The sequence below is a fragment of the Camarhynchus parvulus genome, chromosome 17 (genome assembly GCF_901933205.1).
Source record: "Camarhynchus parvulus chromosome 17, STF_HiC, whole genome shotgun sequence".
Lineage (NCBI taxonomy): Eukaryota > Metazoa > Chordata > Aves > Passeriformes > Thraupidae > Camarhynchus > Camarhynchus parvulus.
The window spans coordinates 4782497-4803183 of NC_044587.1; the positions used below are offsets into that span (position 1 = coordinate 4782497).

At 46.0% G+C, this 20687-nt stretch overlaps 1 protein-coding gene across 4 annotated transcripts in view; it reads right to left on the reverse strand.

Moving 5' to 3' along the window:
- Positions 1–342: 342 nt before the first annotated feature.
- FUBP3 (far upstream element binding protein 3) overlaps positions 343–20687 on the reverse strand; it is a 39119-nt gene continuing 18774 nt past the window's right edge. For 3 of the 4 annotated variants that reach the window (XM_030961322.1, XM_030961321.1, XM_030961320.1), the window contains 12 exons: positions 18832–18994; positions 17877–17975; positions 15867–15971; positions 15366–15468; positions 14627–14727; positions 13275–13416; positions 8568–8728; positions 7811–7884; positions 7227–7303; positions 3514–3585; positions 2704–2831; positions 343–1713 (listed from right to left, as the gene is read on the reverse strand). In XM_030961322.1, the coding sequence (XP_030817182.1) occupies positions 1705–1713; positions 2704–2831; positions 3514–3585; positions 7227–7303; positions 7811–7884; positions 8568–8728; positions 13275–13416; positions 14627–14727; positions 15366–15468; positions 15867–15971; positions 17877–17975; positions 18832–18994 (1234 nt within the window). In that variant the 3' untranslated portion in view covers positions 343–1704. The remainder of the gene's footprint in view (positions 1714–2703; positions 2832–3513; positions 3586–7226; positions 7304–7810; positions 7885–8567; positions 8729–13274; positions 13417–14626; positions 14728–15365; positions 15469–15866; positions 15972–17876; positions 17976–18831; positions 18995–20687) is intronic. The other variant, XM_030961323.1, reaches the window with a different exon arrangement.

The window sequence follows — 20687 nt, forward strand, 5'->3', positions numbered from 1 at the left end:
AGCACCAGGGGATGTAACAGTGAGTTGCTCCACAATTAAAGCTGTTCCTGCTCTCAGTGACCACCCCAAACTCCAGAATAGCATCAGGGGATGTAACAGTGAGTTTCTCCACAATTAAAGCTGACCCTGCCCTCAGTGACCACCCCAAACTCCAGAATAGCATCAGGGGATGTAACAGTGAGAGTTTCTCCACAATTAAAGCTGACCCTGCCCTCAGTGACCACCCCAAACTCCAAAAGCATCTCAGGGGTAACAGTGAGTTTCTCCACAATTAAGCGACCCTGCCCTAGTACCACCCAAACTCCCGGAGCGCGGGAACAACAGAGCCCAACAGACAGGAAATACTTGGCCCACAAGACACCTTGTGGAAATTTTATTATATAGAGTGTAAAATGCAACTGTCAGTCAAATAAAAAGAACACTTTTTTTTTTTTAACACCATGCTCAACATTATCCAATCGCGGTTCTTTATAGTTAGACATTTCAAGCATAAGGAAAAATAAGGAAAGAACCCAAGAACAGTAAATTCAGTACATTTAAAAACGGAATGTCCCGCAGGGCAATTAAAAATGCAAGAAAAAATAGCTTCAATTCCGTTTTTCCTTTAAAAATACACTGTTATCTGTACAAGAAACACTACAGTAAACATCAGAAATCATATTATCCCTTTTATTAAATCAAAATTATTTAGCGCATACTGTGGTTAATACTAGATTCATTTATTTCTCTAGGTAATTTGACAAATATTAGATAAGAAAATATTTAAAAGAAACGAAAAAGCAGAAAACACCTTGGAATTAAAAAATAGTTACTACCTTTTATACGGTTTTATGTTCCACAGTGTTTGTTAAAGGTACTAATAGCAGATTCATTTTAATATTAAAAATAACAGTATTTATATTTCTGAGAGCATAGAAGAAGTTTTTTTTATTTTCTTTTTTTTTTGTTTTTCTTTTTTTTAACAAGCTTGGAGGTCTTAGATACATAAATGCAACTAGCAATGGAGACATGAAAACATGTATTGCTAAAAAAATTAACACGTTTTTATATTACCCCTTTAGACTCTAGAAATTATACAAACCCTACAAAATGCCCCCCCAACTTGCAAACAGTAACTGTTTCAAATACAGAAATCATATCATTAATTACAATACATATCATAGTTCAGTTTTTTAAAAATGCAATAAAATCAAAGACAGCCAAGATACAAGAAATTAGAAGTAAAACATTTAATGAATTTACATATTTAAGAATATTTAAATACTGTTTAAATTTTTTTTTTTTTTTTTAAGATTTGTTACATACCACCTAAGACTTCCAAGCCACTCTTTCTGTTCCAACAGAAAAGATTGAAAATTAAAAGGGAAAAAAAAAAAAAACCACACAAAAAACCCACATGTTGAAATGTCACAGCTCTGGGGTGCGTTTTGGTGCCTGCAAATTCTCTGGCTTCTCTCCAAAAAGAATCCCGGAGGTTTCTTTTTAATATAAATTTGGAAACAAAATTACCAGCATGTCCATACGTTTAGTACATTACTAATTGTTCCTGATTCTTAGAAAAGTTCAGTATAGATTATCCTACAGCTAGTGTTTCACAAACAGAAAAGTCTTCATCAAAATGTTGCAAATCTAGAAACCTCTGTTACAAAAAGGTTTTCTTCCACAATGATTCCAAGGGAAAAAAATTGCCACGAGGACCTTGTTCTACTGCTCCTGGAAAGAAAAGAGAGAGGAGAGAAAAGTTACTGAGCAGCAGGAAATTATCCAAGCTGCCGAGCCCTCCTCCCCCAGCACAGGTCTGTCCCCGCTGCAGCTGAGCGGGAAACAGAGCTCAAAGGATGCTCTGAGCTGCCACCAGAGCCCTCTGCCCTAACGCTGTCCCAGAGCTCTGCTGCCCTCGCCAAACAAGATCCCTCTCTCTAGCAGGGCAGGCTCGAGGAGGAATGAAGAGAAGCCCTTTCATCATCACGGCGTCCAGGTCAGCCTTGGCCAGCGCCCGCGGCGAGCGCCGGCTCCACCTCGCCGGTGTGAGCGGGGAGAGCGGGGCAGAGCAGCTGCTGGGGCTGGCATCCACTGCAGCCTCTGCTCCCGGGAGCCTGAAATAAATGTGGAGCCGTGGGGACAAGTGTCAGACCACAGCAAGGTGCCCCTGCGCTTTGCACAAACTTTTTGCCGCTTTGTTTGCTCCATGAAGCACCGAGTGTGATCAGGATAAATCTCACACAATTCTCAGGGCACTGAGTGACAGCTGAGGGGAGATTTCACTCAAAAGCAGATTAATACAAATTATTTCTCAATGGTTTTGGTCTCTTTTGGGACAGGAAGATGGTGAGCTCTCCTGTCCCAGCATGAGAAAAGGCAGTGCCTGCACTCCCAGTTCAGTGCTGTGCTGCCTCAATAGCCTGGCTTCATCATTCCTTTTACTTTAATTCCCCAAAGTCAAATTGCCTGGGGACTATAAGGAAAGGTTCCCAGGAGAAACAAATAACCTTCCAGTCCTCTCCCAAAAAACCCCTCACCCACCCTGTACAGGAAAATAAGACTTTGATGTTGAGGCAACGCTTCTGTGATCACTTCCTTGGCCACAAAACATCTCTGTTTCACCATGTGAGCCTGAAGGAGAGTCACTACACTAAAGCAAAGCCAATATACCCAATTGCCCAAGAGAAGGAGCAGAGGGGTTTGGGGAAGGTGAATACAGACCTGGCTGTGGGCCTGAGCCTGCCCTAGTGTCTGCCCATAGTAGGCAGCCTGCTGTCGGTAATACTCTGCCCAAGCCATCGTGTAGTCTGGCTGGGAACTTGCCTGAGAAGCAGCACTGGCAGCATGACCTGGAGAGAAAGAAGAAAAAAGGAAGATATAAGCAATTCCAGAAGTGCAAGCACAGGCTTAGGATCTCCTTTTGCCAAGCTTAATGAAGAGCCAGCCTCCTTCCAGCAGCTGCAGACATCTGACAGAGCGACACCGGCTCCACTGCGTGGGATGGCAGGACAGGCTCCAAGCTGACTGTGGGGGACAAGCCAAGAGCACGCAGAAAGCACCCAGAGTGTCCCTGCAGCTGCAGGGACAGCCTGACAGCCTGCACACCCTCATCCTCAAAGGTGTAAAGCCTCCAGCAGCTCCATGTCAAAGCAAGTCCAGAGGTCGGGATCATGCACTCTAACACGGCGCAGAGAGCCAGGCCTGTGACCTTCCACGAGCTCTCCTACCCTCTCACAACCCAGCTCCAGCTCCCTGGGTTTTGCCAGCAGCAGTTCCTGGGTGCTCTGTGTTTCCCCAGGCAGGCTGGCTGCAAGCAGGGGCACGAGGGGCTCAGTGGGAGCTGCTCTCCCGAGACGCGACAGCACAACTGAGAGCTTTCCTACATGCACCATCACCAACAGGGCAGGGCCAGGGGGCATCTGCAAAGGACTGGAAGCTAAAAACGGCAGGGATGGAGATGCAAGTCATCAGATTAGAGTTAACTCCTTGTGACAAGAGTTGATTCATCTCCAGGAAGCCTGTTTCACTCACTCTGTTTTTTGAAATACTCCTCCCATGCTTTGCTGTAATCGGGATGGCTGTTCTGCTGCTGGCTCTGTTGGCCTGTGCAAAGATGACAACAAGGGGCACGTCAGTATGGAACAGGTGACAGTTTCCAGCCAGTGACATCTACCTCTCCACTAGACAGGCCCTGGGTCTACCCCAGCTGCCCAGACTTGACACTTCAGCTTCCACTTTTCTACAGCGTTGGGCATCTTCAGTTCAGGGGAAGCTGAGTAAAAGCTCAAGTTCCTGACCTCAGTTCATCTGCTGAAGGGCATGAAGCCAAATGTCACCCTGCTGGGACCTGCTCAAGCCAGAGCATGTGGCTGGGAGCTGCCCAGTCTGCAATCAGCCACCCTGGGCTCCCAGTCTGCTTGCACTCAGTGCAGGAGAGCTGAGACACCTCACACAGCTGAGATCTGTCATCTCCACAAATATGCCAAGGGAACAGCCATGTTTTGAGTCACCTCACTTATTTCTCAGGGGCTGCATCCTTTACCCCGGCTCTTCTCAGTGGAGCAGAGCTGAGGGAGCCCTGTGAGCAATGCCCCTCCGTACACCCTGCACACACACGAGCCTCCACAGCATGACCTGCACAGCTCCGGGGCAGCCACTCAGCTCCTGACTCCTCAAGATGTCACAAGCCCTGCCCAGGGCACAGCCAGCTCCACTGCCCAGGGGGCACAGCCCAGGCATCACTGAAGAGGCAGCCACGACATCCCAAACAGCCACAGCTGGCTCATGGCGTCATCTCCAGGCTCCCACACTGCTCCAAGGGAAGCAGTGCCAGTGTCTCCTCACAGAGCCCAGACCTTGGGCTCCACCCAGCACAGACTCCCCATCTTTGAAGCACTAAGGAACCTTCAACCCAGCACTTCCAAGTGCCACAGCAGGGAGAGCCCGGCCAGCTGGGAGAGAGGAAGGATTCCCTGGATCCCAGCGGGAGCACAGAGCCCTCAGTGAGACACAGGGCACGCCAGCAGCAAGCACAGCACTGGGAGCTGCAGAGAGGCACAGCAGGAGTGGGGAGCACGAGCACTGGGGACAAGGAGAGAGCAAGGACAGAGGACACGGGTGGAGCAGAGCTCTTCGCATCCCATCCCCGCTCCGTGCGCAGCCCAGCCCCGACGCCAGCCCGAGGGGGGCTTTGAAGTGGGGGGAAGGGGGAAATAAAACACTGCAAGTGTGAAGTGGGTGGAGGGAACAGGGCAGCAGTGTCCTGTCCAGGGGCATAAAAGCGGGTTAAAAGACTTGACCAACGCTACAAGTCAGGACCTTTTCTGGCAGAGGTCAAGGCTGCCTCAACTGTCCACCTGCTAATGCCAACAAAGGACCTCCTTCAATGCCTTTTCTTCTCGGAGAATTACAGTCCACAGCAGGCTGAAAGGACACGCAGCTAAATGCATTTCACAGCAAAATGTTTCCCCAGCCAGTTAATTTATTTAAGATGGGGGAAGTAATTAAAATCTAAATACATGTGTAGGGGTTGGGGGTCTGCCCCTCCTCCCACAAGGAGGGCACTCGAGGCTGTCCCCAGGACGCCGGCGCTGTGACAGGGCTGACAGAGCTGTGACACACAGGCTGCACTCGGGCCAGGGACCCTGCACAAGGCTGTTTTCACATTAAAAAGTGCAAAAGCAGGTATTTACCTATTTTTACAACAATCCTCCTAAGCCTTGGTGAGCTCCACCTGGGCACCACTGCAGCAGAGAAGAGTGGTGAAGGTTCTTAAAGCATTTTGTGTGTGTCCTCTCTCCTCACTCAGCCTGCCTTCAGTGTGCCTGGCTACAAACAGGAACAGGGAGCATCCTGAGCACACGTGGAACTAGAGAGCCAACATCTTCCATCAGGTTCAATTGCAGAAATAAAACACCTGCCTCCAAAAGGCAGCAGTGTGGGACTATACCCACATGGGGAAGGACAATGGCAAGGCAGGAAGCTCCAGGGGTTTTGGGAGCCACCTGAACCTGACAGTGCAAAACTGCATGGGAGTATGAGCTGCATTATTGGTCATCACGGGGCTCAAGGGGGCTGTGCTTCCTACAGCAGGCTCCAAAGCCAGGAGGGGTGAGCCTGAGATGATCTGCTGCAGGAAAGGAGATTCTTCTCTCCCCAGGGACTGGTGGGCAGCATGAGGGGATGTTTCCAGAAGGTGAGGAAGAAATTAAGTTACCAAGGTGAGTTTCTAAAGGCATATTGCAAGGCAAAGAGCAATGCAGTTTTGTAAGCATTTATTCCAAGGCTCTATGGAAGATAAAAGTTAAATATTTTTGTGGAGCTTTCCCTGCTGCACTGACTGCTCTGCTTCCCAAAGCTCAGAGCCCTTGGGGGTGGCAAAGCAAAGGAGCAGAGTAACAATTTTTCCTGTAAAACAAGTTAGTGAGAAAATACTCTTTTTCAGTACCATACTGTTCCACTCCTGTACAGAAGAAAAGTCCACTGAAGGCCATCACTGCATTTTAATGTGCTGAAACCAGAACAACTGCTGACCTTCTCCAAGACCCTCGAGCTCAAAGGTAAAGTCATCATTTCTGGCTATAACTGCTAAGAGGGAGGACTCATCCAGAGTTTAACACAGTTTAACACACACTTCCCATGCAGGGTTCCCATGTGCCACCCCAGCACACATTTCAGAAGTGCACCAAGTTAAAAAAGCAGCACTGAGATTTTCAGATTTCACATATTCACAATGTTATAAACACTCAAAGGTGATCAGTGTTACAGGGAATCACAGGTGCAATTGCAGGCATTGTCCCTGCAATGATTCCTCTACCTCAGGCACTGCAAAGGGCGGGAATTTATACCAAAACTCAAAATCTGCTTCATTGCTAAATCAGCCTTAGCAGTGAAAAGGATCTGCCACTAAACCCCTTTAAAATTAACCCTCCACACTCCTTCTGGTGCTTAGCTTTAGTATAATGAGACCAGACAATTTAAAAATTTGTATTTCTTAAAATATTGTGACTGCAAAGGTCCTCTGGACATTACCACCATCACATGGGCTTTGAGATTACCAAGCAGACATGAATCTGCTCTGTTCAGGGCAAACCATTCCTCAGCTGTTGGAGACACAGGATGATGCAGCTACAGCACCACCATCAGCATTTACTACTTGAATTATTCTGAAAAGGGGACTCCCCATTCCAAACTGCTCAATTTTGACTCAACAGCCTTTCAGGAATAAATGACCAGTACAGGAGCCCTCCCTAACCCTCTTTCCATTTCCTGCATCCCTCTCCCCTGTTGTTCCATCAATCTGGAATCTGAACAATGAGAAAAGCTTGTAAGGAAAAATTAAATAAGAAAATAAGTAAGAAACTATAAGGTCAAGAGCAACGAGATGGGAGGGCTCAGCACCTGTTAGGGACAAGTGTGGTTAGCAAGTGCTTGCCTGGAGAATCCTGGGGGAAGAGAGCCACAGGCAGGAATGTTTTTGTAAACAGAGGAACAGACAGTGAGGACCAAGTTTCTACCCAAAGAGCAGAAAGAGGCAAAAAGCACTTAAGCACACAAAAAGCAGAAGTTTTCCATGTCCTTCAGCTTGTTCTGAGTTCAACCACCACCATGTGCCTCCACACACCTCTTCTGCTCTGCTCAGGAAATAGTTCTGCGGCTTTCCCACATGTGGTCTCATGGGTGAACCTGCCTTTTGCAGAGACTGCAGAGGGAACACCAACCCTTCTCCAGGTCCTGGTACTTACTTGGGACTTGCTGTCCAGGCTGCTGCCACGTCTGGTAGGTGCTGCCCCAGCCCTGTGTCATGAACGCCTGAGGACCACTGCAGAGGACAAAAAGCCATGCTCAAGTAGACAATAAAATACTTACCAAGCCACAGACATGAAGCTGCCCAGAGAAGAGAAGTTGTCACTTATAGTCAGCAGCTGCTGATCAAACAGGCAACATGGGAGCAAAAGGAAAGCTGTGCAGGTGTGAACTGCTATGTCCTGCCTTGGTATCAGTCTGTTCATGAAGCCAAGGTGAAGATACATCACACTGAACAGCACTCCTTGTGCTCTGTGCAGTTCAGGCTTTTTTCCATGCTCTCACTGCACCAGAGATAGGAATTTTGGAGATGCCAATACCTACCTGTGCATCATTTAATAGATGAAATCTTTGCTGTAGTCAAGCTTAAAGCATTGACCTCACTTGCTTTTGCTTCTGAATGCTCAATCTTTAAAAGGCTCCACTCATACCCCACCCCTTCAGGGCCCTCCACCCTTCTCCCAGCACTTTCTAGCTCCCAGCCATTCCCCCAGGCCATGGGTGAGGAGATGCAGCAGCTTACTTTTGATGAGGTGTAGCAGGTGCTTGGCTGAAGGGACTTTGACCAAATCCTCCAGGTCCACCCATGCTGGTACCCTGTCACAGAATCCACAAATATTTAATGCCAGCTCCAAGTACAGGGTGGAGGCAGCTACTATGAGTAGTAGGAAAGGAGAAGAGACACCCTGGGACATGTGGATCCTGAGGTTGGTGTCAAGCCTTCTCCTCTCAGTTCAGCATGAAGGCAGCTTTTCAGCTCTGCCATGCCTCAATTCAGTATTTTCCATACTTTTTTACCAAAGTCTCCTCATTCAGTAGTACTGCAGCATGACTTTATTAAGCCTCAATACCACAGCACTGCACAAGTGTAAGATAAGTCATCCTGAACCTACTGAGCAAGCTGAGTGTTTTACTTTCAGGATGATGCTGCCAGGACTGTGTCATTCTCACACAGTGACACTATTGTCTCCCTTTCAAAAATCTCCTCTGACAGCCTTTTCATACCTTATTATTGCTGTTCTTCCCTCTCATATAGCTGTATACACTACCCAGGATTATGTCAACAGTCAAATCCTTCAGGGACCACAGCAAGAATTAACCAAATGGATGCTGGAGGGCCATCAAGTTCAAGCCAGCTGCTAAGAGGCAAATGGTTTTGAAGCTGAACAATGCAAGCACGTGCATTCTGTGCCATCCTGTGAGTCCAGGCCTACAGGTACCCAACAGTGACAACAGCAAGTCTGAAAGGGACAGAGCAAGAGAGCAGGGATGGAACTTACACCAACTTTCTCATCTATGAGATGTCTAGCGAGCTCGATTTGCTGGGGGACGCCTCTGATTGTGAATATTCTTACACCAGGGTCTGTGTTTGGGGGTGGGTTTCTCTGCAGCTCCACGTGTGCTCCTGACTGCTGATTTATGCTCTTGATGTTCTCACCACCTGAGGAGAAGAAAGCCAAGACATTAGGAGGGATATTCAGCATCTTTTTCCATAAAATTATATCAAAGTCAGGTCCATGGATTACAGTTTCAGGCACCTTCTGTGTGCCTCAGGAGAGGGCTGAGGATGGTAACAGCAAAAGAAACTGCAGTACCTGAGCTCATGCTGCTCCTTTAATCTACTTCACAAGCATAACCTGAAACCTTGAGCTACTCTAACAGTTTTTGGGGTCATGGACGATGCTGCTTAAAGAACACACAAGCCCCACTAAATGCCCACTGCCAGGCTCCCAACAAGATGCAGCATGACTGGGATACACTTTGACAAAACAGATGCAAAACCTGCACTGACTGAATTCCATTGCTTTTGCACAGCTGTTCAAATCCTCTAGGAAAGGAAGGTCACCTGCAATCTAAACATGCTGGTTTTTCTTCTTTTTTCCACCACTAAGGCAAAAAGCCACCAGCCACATAACAAAGCTTTAAGCCTTCTCCCAAACATGAGCTGTTTGACAGGTTATTGCCTTAGAGCAGCCTCTGCTTACAAGGTTTGCTATTCACCCTGCAGCCACACATCCCTCCACAGCCATGGCAGCACACAATCCCAGGCTGTCTCCTGCTATTTCAGAGTTAGCTGTGCATGCAGTGAACATGTCTGGCTCGTTTGCCATCTGGATGCACAAGAGCACAGGAGTGCTTCCAGCAGGATGCAGCAGGGCCAGTCAAAGTGGATCTGATTTCCTCAAGACCTGCTAGGTCCTGGTCTCTTCATGAAATTTGCTTAACAAAAGCCTCAGCCAATGTTACAATGGTTCAATTCTTCTTTTGGAAGCTCACACAACTTACAGACCAGCTCCACTCAACTGGAGAAATTAAAGGGTGTGGGGAAGGAAGGGGTTTTACAAGTTTTAAAAATCACAAACCAAAAAGTCACCAGCTCAAAGGATAGACAGCAAGGAGCACAGAGAGCAAAGGGAACTAACCAGAGATTTTTGTTTGGTTTTCATTAAAAAGAGCCTCCAAAAATAAACGCCTCAATTTTGCTCACATTTCCATCTCTATACATCCAGCACAATTTCAAAACAAACTGTGGATGTTGCAGACACTTGTTCATTTCATTGTAATGGACTCGTGACCTTTTTAACATTTTAAAGCCTTCTTGAGGAAGGGAGGAGAAAAAGTTGCCAAAGGGCAATTAGCTCTTTCTAAATGAATTTTTGAAGATGCATTTAACAAAAGATAATCATGTCACATCCCTGGGCAGACAACAGGGATTGTACTGTGCAGCCAAAAGCCAACCCACTTACTTTCAGTCAAGCATGGGAAAGGAGTAAGATGAAGTTTCAAAACCAAGAAGGTTTTTTGTCTGATGCTTTTGTCTGATGCAGATTTGTTTGAAGCTCTGTTTTTTACATATCGAGGTGAGATCTGAATCAACAGCCAATTCATCTGCTTAGTGAAAACAGAGGACCCTTTCAGGCAACACAATTTGAAGGAGTGGCACAACTTCTTTAGTGGGTGACAGAGGCACAACCAGAGGTTGCTGCTTGCACTGCAGACTAGTTTCTCCTTCCAAAAGGGGATTAAAAATCGAAGCATTCTCAAACTGGAAGCAAGGAGAATACAGATTTCAAATCATTGCCCCATTTAGCATTCAGCACCAAGCCTGTGGCTGCTGGGCCTGTTTCTACAGCAGCTCCCTCCTACAACACACAGCAGAATCAAGTCAGCTGCCTCTCCAGGTTTGGTGGGAGACTGCAAGCTCTACCCCCACTCCAGAAGGACTCAGTGCCCTTGTCCTCTTCCCCCTGCAGCCTGGTACATGTGGAAGTGCTCCCTCCCAGCCAAGCCACCCTCCAGAGGACGCAGAGGCCGTGACGCAGCCGCGGTGCCGGAAGGAATCTCCTCCCCACGGCGAGGTGAGCGCTGGGCACATGGTGGCTGTCTATAGAGCATTCATCCCCTCCATTCTTCCACCTGATGGGGGGCAGGAGCGAGTCAGGAGCGGCCTCCCTCCCGGCTGGATGTGAAATCCTAAAGCAATTAATCAAACCTGCTCAAAGGCTGGGCTGACAAGAGCCAGGCCGGGCGCGGTATCTGTCAGGATTGCCGTATTTATCATGGAAATCCAGGGGGGCCCAGGGAGTCAGAGGCTGTTTCCAAGCACCAGCAAACACAGACAGACTTTGACATGTGTATGGTGCTTGCCTCCACCCTTCCTCAGGGCCTTTGGGAAAGAAAAGCTGCACCTTCCCACCCTCCAGGGGAAAAAGCCATTGCAGGATCTGCAGGCCAACTCCTAAAAGCTCACGCTCCCAAGCTGAGATGCCCACAAGAAAAAGGCACCAGGTCTTCAGTCATGTATGCTGCAGATATTGAGCTGATAAACTTCCCAGCCTCCCTCTTTTCCCAGCTCCTCGAGTGCTCACCAGGTCAGATCACACACACCACACCTGGGTGCTCAGGGCACTTGAGTCAGCACCCTTTGCTTGGGTGCTGATCTCGAGACCAAGCTGAGGGCCCAGAGTCCTCAGCCAGATTTTATAGAAAAGGCCAACAGCCCCATCCTGTATCACAGCAAAGAAAAACACCCAACAGCTGGAAACTGCTCAGAAACTGTCAGGGAGTGCAAAGGTTTTGTAACTGGTCACAGTTAAGAAAGCCCCACTAAGATCCCTTCTGCCCTGCACTGCCCCACAGGCAGCAGGGGTGGAAATAACAAGAATTGCCTGTCTTGCATCAATGTGTGGAGAGTGCAGCACATCCATGCTGGTCCAGACCCCAAAAGGCAACGCTACAGCCATCACTCACTTGACAAAAGTGAAGGCTGCAGCAGCCTAAGAGCACAGGCACTGTGAGAACACCGATTACAAGGTGGTATTACAATGCTACCAGCACTCAAATCACCATACAACTAGTAATTAGTCACTGCAGAAAGCTTCTGATCTGGCCAAGTAAGAATCCCTATTTTGCTGTTGTGGAAACAAAGGTAAAAAGCCACCCTTCACCCCCCAGTGAGGCTGTGCCAGGCCTTGCACTTGAATGCTGGGACATTCACTCCACTACCTGCATTTATCTTTTCAGCACACAGTGCTCTCTGTAGCCACAAATGCTCCACTTCAGTGCACTGCTGAACAACAAGTGACCTTTTCTGATCCTTTATTAAAGATGACTAATGGATACAGCAATAAAGTTTCATTATAATTTGATTTTTCTGTACATGTAAGTCTCACTCGTGGGCTTAAAATTTACTTTGCTTGATCTTTTGGCCAACTGGACTGTTCAGTGAGGACAAGCATAATCACTGCAATTTCTGCATAATGGGGAAAGCAGGTGGTTTTTCATACTGAAAAAAAGTTTTCAGGTTTGTGAACAGGCTTGTGGCAAAAAACAACATCTGAAAACAATTGCAGCTACAGGGCTGACCTGCCCATGTCCCTGGTCATCCAACAGGGCAGGAGCTCAGGGTGCTGTGGGGACAGCCCATGGCAGGGAACAGCAGGGACGTGCAGGAGGGAAAGAGGCCACAACAAGTCTCACCACAAGCTCCCTCCTGACAGGAACACTCAAAGCCACTGAAACTTGGCCCAATGCCCTCAAGTCTCTGCCTCCTTTTCTGCTGTAGCTTATCTATTCCTATTCTATTCTCTGCTGAGGCTGAAAGCCAGCTGTGATTACTTAAATACTAGTTCAGGCATATGTCATTCTTTCTGAAATAAGCAGATAGAAAAATGAAACACTGCCTTAGATAGGTCAGTGCATTAGCTCAGACACATCCCAGCAGTTCAGAGCTACAGAGCTTGTCTGCTCCTGGCTCTACCCTGAGTCCTGCCACTGCCCCACGTGCAGCTCCTGCTCTGTGACAAACTGAGTCTGCTGCTGATGCTCAGTTTCGTAACCATCACAGGCGTGTTCTGATTGAGAGGATGACTCCTCATCCATCTCCTGAGCACGGAGAGATCCACTGGCCAAGCAGCCAAGGGGCCTCCATGGCAGAGAACAAGTTCAGCCAAGTGGCACAAGGTGCACCAGGCTTCTGTGCCAGGCCAGGTGCCAGCAGAGGCAGAGAAATCCTCCTACTTCACTTCATTCATCACACACTTCAGGGGCTGGAAGCAGCTCCTGTTATTAGCACACCCAGAGACCTTCCATTTCCTCACACAGCACTCACAGAAATCCAGCACCATGAAATGACTGCTCTGCTTGTCCCTGATAAACTGTCCTTCAAACAAATTCTCTGTAAAAAGACTCCACAAATGAACCTGCCTTTTCTCAGCCAGCTGCTTGTTATAAAACAAGCTTATCTGACAGCTCTGCATTAAGAGCCTCTCTTACAGCTTGTGAACAAGGGCCTGGAGAACACAATTATGAGTGAGAACACCACAAAGACAACAACCACAAGCGCTTACAGCTTATTCCTACGCTGCATTCACCAGGCACTAAACACTACAATCACAGAAAACCCCAAAGTTTCACTGTCAGGCAGCAAGAACATGACCATCCTGAGAGAGAAGGATTGCTGTGGTATTTGGAGTCACCAAACCCACCTTTGCCTATAACGAGGCCACACTTGTCAGCTGGAACAGTGTAGGTGATTTCCTGCACGCCCCCAGGTGCTCCAACACTCCAGTCCCCACGGCCACGACCTCTTCCTCTGGCAACAGCCAAGTTCCCAAAGCCATCTCGTTCCTGAGAAGGTAAAAAATGTGTGCATCAGTGTTTTTATGCTGGCACCAATGCACATTAAGAACAAAATAAAGCCAGGTCAGTTAAACAGCCTCATAATCAATGGCATTGAATTGAGATATTCCTGGATCTCAGTTTCACAGTCAAGGTTCTGAAGCACTCTAGAAAGATACCAAGTAATGTCGGTTGCCTTCCTGATTCAGGAGGATATTTTTATTTTTAAATGCATGCCTTTATATCTGCTGAAATAAACCTATAAATAAGCATCAACTACTAAAGGACTTTCAGTTTGTGATGGGGGGTTTCTTTAGAGCAAACAATGGATCTTGGCACTGACACACACAAAAAAAGTTGCTTTCCAAGCCTTTCAAGTGTCACCCTGCTGGAATTACTCAGCAAAAATGCACATTTTCCAAAACTTCCAAAGGAAGCTTTTAAGTTCAAAGACACTTAAAGGACATATCCATTTTGCTTAAGTGTTTTTTCCAAAAGCAAATGCCATGGGCAGTCAGAGGCTATCATGACAGACCACAATATTTAAGTGAATTATTTCAAAAAATTATGAAATCAAGTATTCAAACAAGGTATTGGAGCTAGAAGAGATATCAAGATGGACAAATTACGGACCTTGTTGGACAAATTATGTTCAGGTTTCTGAAATGGCCTAAAGTTTTAATTCTTCATAATGCAAAGGGAATATACAACCTCCTTCAAGAGTCTGCCCTAGTACTTCACCTTTCTTGCTCCTGTGCAATGCAATGTTGGTGTGTCTTGGAGCACAGTGACAATACCTGAGCACTCAGCACCTTCCTGTGCCTCCACCAGACCAAAGGGCTGGAGTCTGAAGATGAGGCACCACTGAGCACTGGCAGTGCTCTGCTGTCTGAGCAGAGCCCCCAGTCACTGTCTGATGCTGATGGACTCCCTTCCATCAGGTCACTGTTTCCAAACTTGAACAACAACTGAACAGGAGATAGATGTGGAGCTATAGTGATGCCTCATAGGCCTGGGAATAAAAGACCTTCCCACAGCTCAGTTAGCCCACATGACATTAAAAGAACTTCCATCATACACAAGCAAATCTCAAACTCAGCAGCTTTGGGCAGCAGCATGTGTGCCCTACCAGGGGAAAACTGAACACTGATGCTTTTCAGAAGATGACCTCCATCCCTGCATGCAGCCCACATTCCCAAAGAGCACTTCCAGAACCCACCTGTGCCGTGAGGATGAGCTCACTGATGATGTGTGCTGCGTGCTGACACCGATCCGGGAGCCCCATGACCTGTGCGACTCTTTCAGCGCTAATCCCATCATCTGTGGAGAGAGGTGGCAAAGACTCAATTAAATGCAGAAAACATCCACTCACCAACAAAAGCTTCCGTCCAGCACCAACGCTGCTGGCAGCATTTTCACACCACAGAACTATCCCAGGAGCTACTGCTTCCCTCCACCTTCAGCCCCTCTTCCCTGGACTGCAAGAAGACAAAACCCAGCCCACACTGCAGAGGGAACAACACTCAAAACACTTTCAAATGTCAAAAAGCTATGAAAGAGACTGATATAATTTTAAGAGGAAAAAAGGCAGCTTTGATAGGTGATCAGACAGCCAAGGACCCAGAGAAAGTTATTCAGAATTAATCAACTCCTGATCCCCAAAGGCTTTAATGTCCTGAAGGAGAATTCTTTAACAGGAAATAAAAGATTTTTGTTATTTTATTTATCTGTATAATTACCACTCAAGACATGACTGTTGTGACATCTAATGTTTGCAAATGAGCTGTACATAATCTTAACTCTCTGAAAACCAGGAAGTGCATGAGGAGGCAGCACATCACATTTAAATGGGTTTCAGAAAGAGACACAATGCACCTGTAAATGAGGAAAGCCTGGCTGCTGGAACCCAAAAGTGGAACACTGGTCAGAAAGCAACGGCTCTCCATCCTCACACAAACCTGGTTTAAATTGAATCCTAACTCCAGCATCATTCTGAATCTTTTTGATCATTTCTCCATTTCTTCCTATCACAATTCCAACAGCATACCTGGGCACAGAGACCTGATGGGAAAGGCAAAGGAGTATGAAAGTGCAGAGAACTAGACTGAATGACTCTGATTTTACAAGGAGATGCTCTTAACTTTGAGGGTGGGCCATGTTAGGCAGCTCCAGGCTACAGAACCGCATCTCTTGAGAAAAACAAACACGTGGCCACAAATTCCTTCCCCACTAAATGAACTCTGCACTACAAGAATGCAGCTTCAATTATAAAGTGCCATCTGGGAGTCCACAAGAACTCCTCCTCTTTGCAGAGCCAGACTCAATTCTTCTGGCAAAAAAAAAAAAAAAAGAACACAACACATTTTAAAAAAAGCTTACAGGTTACAAGTGCAGTTGGATGACTCCCCCCAGTACCCATCCCACAGGGAGGTTAGCAGAGCACTGAGAAGCAAACGTACCTCTATGCTGCCTCCTCCCATTCTAGCACTGAAATCACTGCGCACGCCTCGGAAGTCTGCCTGATCTTTCTCTCGGATGATCTCCAGTACCATTTCCCTCGCTTGCTACATGGGGAAAGAAGTTACAGTTAGCTTCAAATTCTTCTGCTTGCCCTCCTGGTGTTAGGGCCTCAACATGGGGAATGGTCAGGCTTCAGGCAGGGGGATCTCCATCTGCTGACAGCAACAGCAGCCTGATTTAGGATTTCTTTTACCACAGTCTGTTCTTGATGGCATCTTCTATGTCTGACAAAACCTGCCAGGTGCACAAGGTGGCAGTTTCTTGGGTGCAATTGCTTCCTCCAGTTTTTCAAAAAAGGTCCTTTAACTTATTTTAAAATATCTTTGGAAGTGGATGCCCTTTCCTACTAATAAAACTGACACCAACACAATAAGGTAGAAGCTGCTGGTAGCATGGCAGAGGTCATGCCCACTAAGAGCTACAGAGCACATAGCAAGGAGGCTGCTGGGCACCACTGAGCTTACTGACTCTGAGAAGTTAAACCCAAGTCTGCAGCAATGCAGTAAGACGTTTTCTGAGACAAATGGATATTTTTCCTACCTACTGACAGCACTCAAGGCCATTCACAAGCCCAGCTAGTCAAAGTCTACCCTGGAAACTAGCCAACAGTATTCACCAACAAAATAAAAAAAGCCTATATGTCAAACCCCAGCATTTGTTTCCCTCTACTACCAAGTCAAGTTTTTGACATCTTGGTTCTATTTCCAAGATTGAGGACAGTGGTGAATCTCTCTCCTGTCATTTTTACATATTTTCCATGTCCTCAAAGTATTTTTAACAGAAAGAAGCAACTCAAAGACATTTCAGAGATGCCAAGACAGAAATATGGGTGATGGAGAGATCTCAAAAGGATTTGAGGAAGTTAAGAAACACTATTGCAGCATCCACAGAATCCCACCAAACCCAAGGATTCATCACACTTCTTAAACACTTCCTAAGTGTGCTCAGCCTTAAGTGCCTCAAAGATCTTCCAGCCTGTGCAGTCTCCCTGTTCCCTTGAATGGAAGATGTGACAACAGCAAATCTTGCACAGCAGAAGCCACCTGGGAAGTGGCAGCACCAAGAATATGATTTAGTTACAAGTAACCAGACTGTCATTAAACTCCTTTTGCACAGTGATACCTCCACAGTAAGAATTTCAGGGGGGAAAAAATTAACTCTAAAACTTGCAATAAGAGCTTTGAAAAATACTAATAAACACTATGCCTGAGGAATATCAACTATTGCAGCAATTTATGATTAGGGAGATCCTATGAAACAGAATTACTTCTATTGGAGACAGGAATGCTAAGCTAGATTTAAGTACTTAGCAAGTTATGAAAGGCACTTGCTGAGAAGTGGAACAGGCTGTGGCTAAAAACTTTAATGCTCTAATTCAGGCGCTCCCATCATGCTGCCGTCCCCCAGTCTGCAGCTGATGGGGATTTTCTCCAAACCACAGGTACATCCACATCTGCAGAACCCTGGCACAAGGAGACTGAGGCACCAATATTAAGCAAACCCCTTGGTTTCAGGAGTTGTTGTAGGATTGGTTTTTAATTACCTGCGTCGATTGGCTGTCTGAGGTAGTTTTGTGAAAGGTTTGCTGTCTCAAACGTGTGATTCAGTCAGTCACTAAGAACCCATTTGCTTGAGTGACACAGAGCTCTCTTTGATTTTTTGTCACACAGACTGGAAAGCATTTCAAAACTACTTTCTCCAAACCCTCCTTCCCCCCATCTCTACTCCTACCCATGTGCAGTATTTATGTGGAGTGACAGCTCCTAAGTTATACTCTAAAACAAACTCTGCTGTTTTAACTTGCTCTACTCAACCTTACAGAACAAACAAAACCAGGAAAGATTATTACATTTACAGTTGGATTTGACTCCATTAGGTGCTCACAAATACACTCAGATTTGAATTTCTCCTCAGTTCTCTTGGGGAACCAGTTTGCTTTTGTTACATACCTGTACTTTAAATGCATCTCCAGTAATACGGAGAGGTTTATCTGCTCCAGTGGGCAAAGGACCATCTTGGATCATAATCATTTTCACACCTGTTCGCTCCTGAAGAAAAAGCACAGAGCAATTTTCTAAGCAGAGTCCCTAAACCAAGGGACTAGATTTTGGTTATTAAACATTATGAAGGTCAAACCAGCACCGTTACAGAGCGCACAAATTCAGGAACAGTCCTAGAGTGTAAAGGACTGCCAGAAACTTCACTGCTCCTGAGGTTCTCAAATAGCTGAAATCCTTGCAAGAACAACCCCCTCCACCTCAACTACTGACTTTCCAGCCCTTTTCAAAATGTGTAGCTGTCTGCATGTAACAGTTATTAAGTGACCAGCCTCCCAACTATATGACAGAGGTCTAATAAGGGCACTCAAAACCCCTCCATTTTTGACCCTAGGTGTTTTTCTATAACCCTGTATTCTTTAAAAACTTGTACCAGATGGAGGAATAAAGAACGTCCAGGAACACAGTTTATACATAACACAACACTTAATTAGAAAGGGGTGGGATGAGAAAAAAAGATGACATATGGCAGCTTTACCACAGACCAGCAACAAAAGAGAAGCAGAGCACTCTACAAGAGCATGGCTGGCATTAAAAATACTGCAGAGCAGAGCAGACATGGCCCTTCCTTGGCTACAGGGATCCCCTCCTGAACAGCACACACCAAGTGTTATCTACAGCACAAGGGTTTCTGTCGCAGTTCTGGCAAAACTCCACTACTTTTGTAGCTGGGGCCACACTGATTTTGTAACAAGAGATTGGATTTGAGCCCAATCTCCGAAGGCAGAAGAGTAGTCCCTGCTGGAGAAGGTTAGAGCTTTCAAGGCCCTCCATTTCAGCCTGTTCCAGTGGATCTAGAGAAGCTGCAGTAGGGAAGAGAGCCCTAAAGGAAATGCATCTTGCGCACCTGCAACTGTTTTATTGTTTCACCTCCTTTGCCGATGACTAGACCCACTTTGGATGCCGGGATCAAAATCTCCTGAATGGTACTGTTGCCATCAACATCGTTGTGAAAACCAGGTCCGTTGCGACAGCGATCTACAATCTGCCCCAGAAGCCGTTTTGCTTGTCTTTGGAAAAGAATCGAGGGAAACAACCATTAGACAACATTGCTCCACGTGACCAAGAGACCAGGAACCATCGGAATGGAGAGGAGAAGTGGAAAGATGGAGGAAACCATAGTCAGCACAATGTTTACCCTTATTTTTAAATAAACTCTTTGATGTCTGTTTTCCCCTATCATGATTACTATAAGCAGTTTGATTTTTGAAGGGGAAGAGAAAAGGAAGAGCAGCAGCATGCTCTGACCTCTTAGGAAGTTAAGGACAATAGTTGAACTACAGCATTTGGGATGCTTGCTTCAAATGAAGATGCTCTAGGTTTTAACTTTTCTAACACATATACAATAATAAAACTCAAGCTCTGGTCTCCTTCTCAGTCAAGACAAAAAGACACACACTGCTCTGATACTAACACAGCCCATGGATTAACCATTCTCTGATCAGTCACAGGCAACTGCTTTGCTCTTCTCTACCTGCTCTTACCAGCAGCACCAGAACACTGTCCTAACACAGCCTCTGCTCCAAGCAGTAGGTGCTGAAGCTACACCACGAAGCAAGGCAGGGATACTGCAGCAGCCACCAGTGAAAGACTGGGTTCTTCTACTCCTGGTGAGAAGAGACACACAAAGAAGCATTTGGGAGATTAAAGATCCCTTCTCTAAATTCTTTAGCATGTCAGGGTTTCCCTTAATCTTGAAGACTCCTATACCAGCACATCCCATTCCTGCCCTTGTCCCACAACCCTTCTGAAAGCAGAAGAAATTCACTGGTTCCCTGACAGCCTAATGCAGCGTCTTCCTCTCTCCACTTCACACCAAGCCACATCAGGCACCCTAAGGATGACTGAATTCTCTCTGGAGATTTGAAGAACCAGTACAAACTCATCCCTTCAAGTAGACATTCCCCCAAGGCAGCTCAGGGGGTGCTGCTCTGAAGTTGCACTCAGAGCAGAGCACTGCTTGCCCTTGACTTTCTCACAACAAAAGGGAAAAGGTGGAATTTCTGGAAGCCTGCTTCAAATGTTCTGGAAAAGTCCTGGGACATTTTATTTATCTTCATATTTAGTACAAAGTTTTTTTAGTGACAATATAGAGACCACAACGGTTAATACACAACATATTTCAGATGAGAAGGGGTCCCTTGGAAATTAACCCTATTAGTTTGTCACTGGATATAACTAATGAAAACTCCTCACAAAACTCTTCTCAAAGAAGTCTGACCCTTAGAAAGGTTTCCTTACTTCATTTTCTTTTTCTACAAGTAGCCTGAAAAAACCAGTTCAACCAACCAATTTGTTAAGAATTTTACCACAAAAGTAAATTAAAATTCACTTAATTCCATGTCCATGTTCTGTTTCACAAATTTAATAGTCTCACTTAAGATTTACTAATATTTTATTTAAAGACAGCATTGGACATGACTACCTTTAACTGCTTATTTCAGAACCACAAAGTTTTAACTACACTTCTCCCTCATTTTCCCACAACTGCATCTCATGAAGCATCCCAGCTTTTTACTATTTTGCTCCTGTTCTTAAATATCCTTTGCTAAAGGGGGAAAACCACCTCAATATCAGCAAGAATACACTGCCTGCCCTATAATATGAGTTTGCCAATTATATTTGTTGGGGCTCACTGCTTGCAGTATTATGGCAGAATAAGGAGATTTAAGTACCCTTAGATCTCTTTAGGAATGGAAGAAT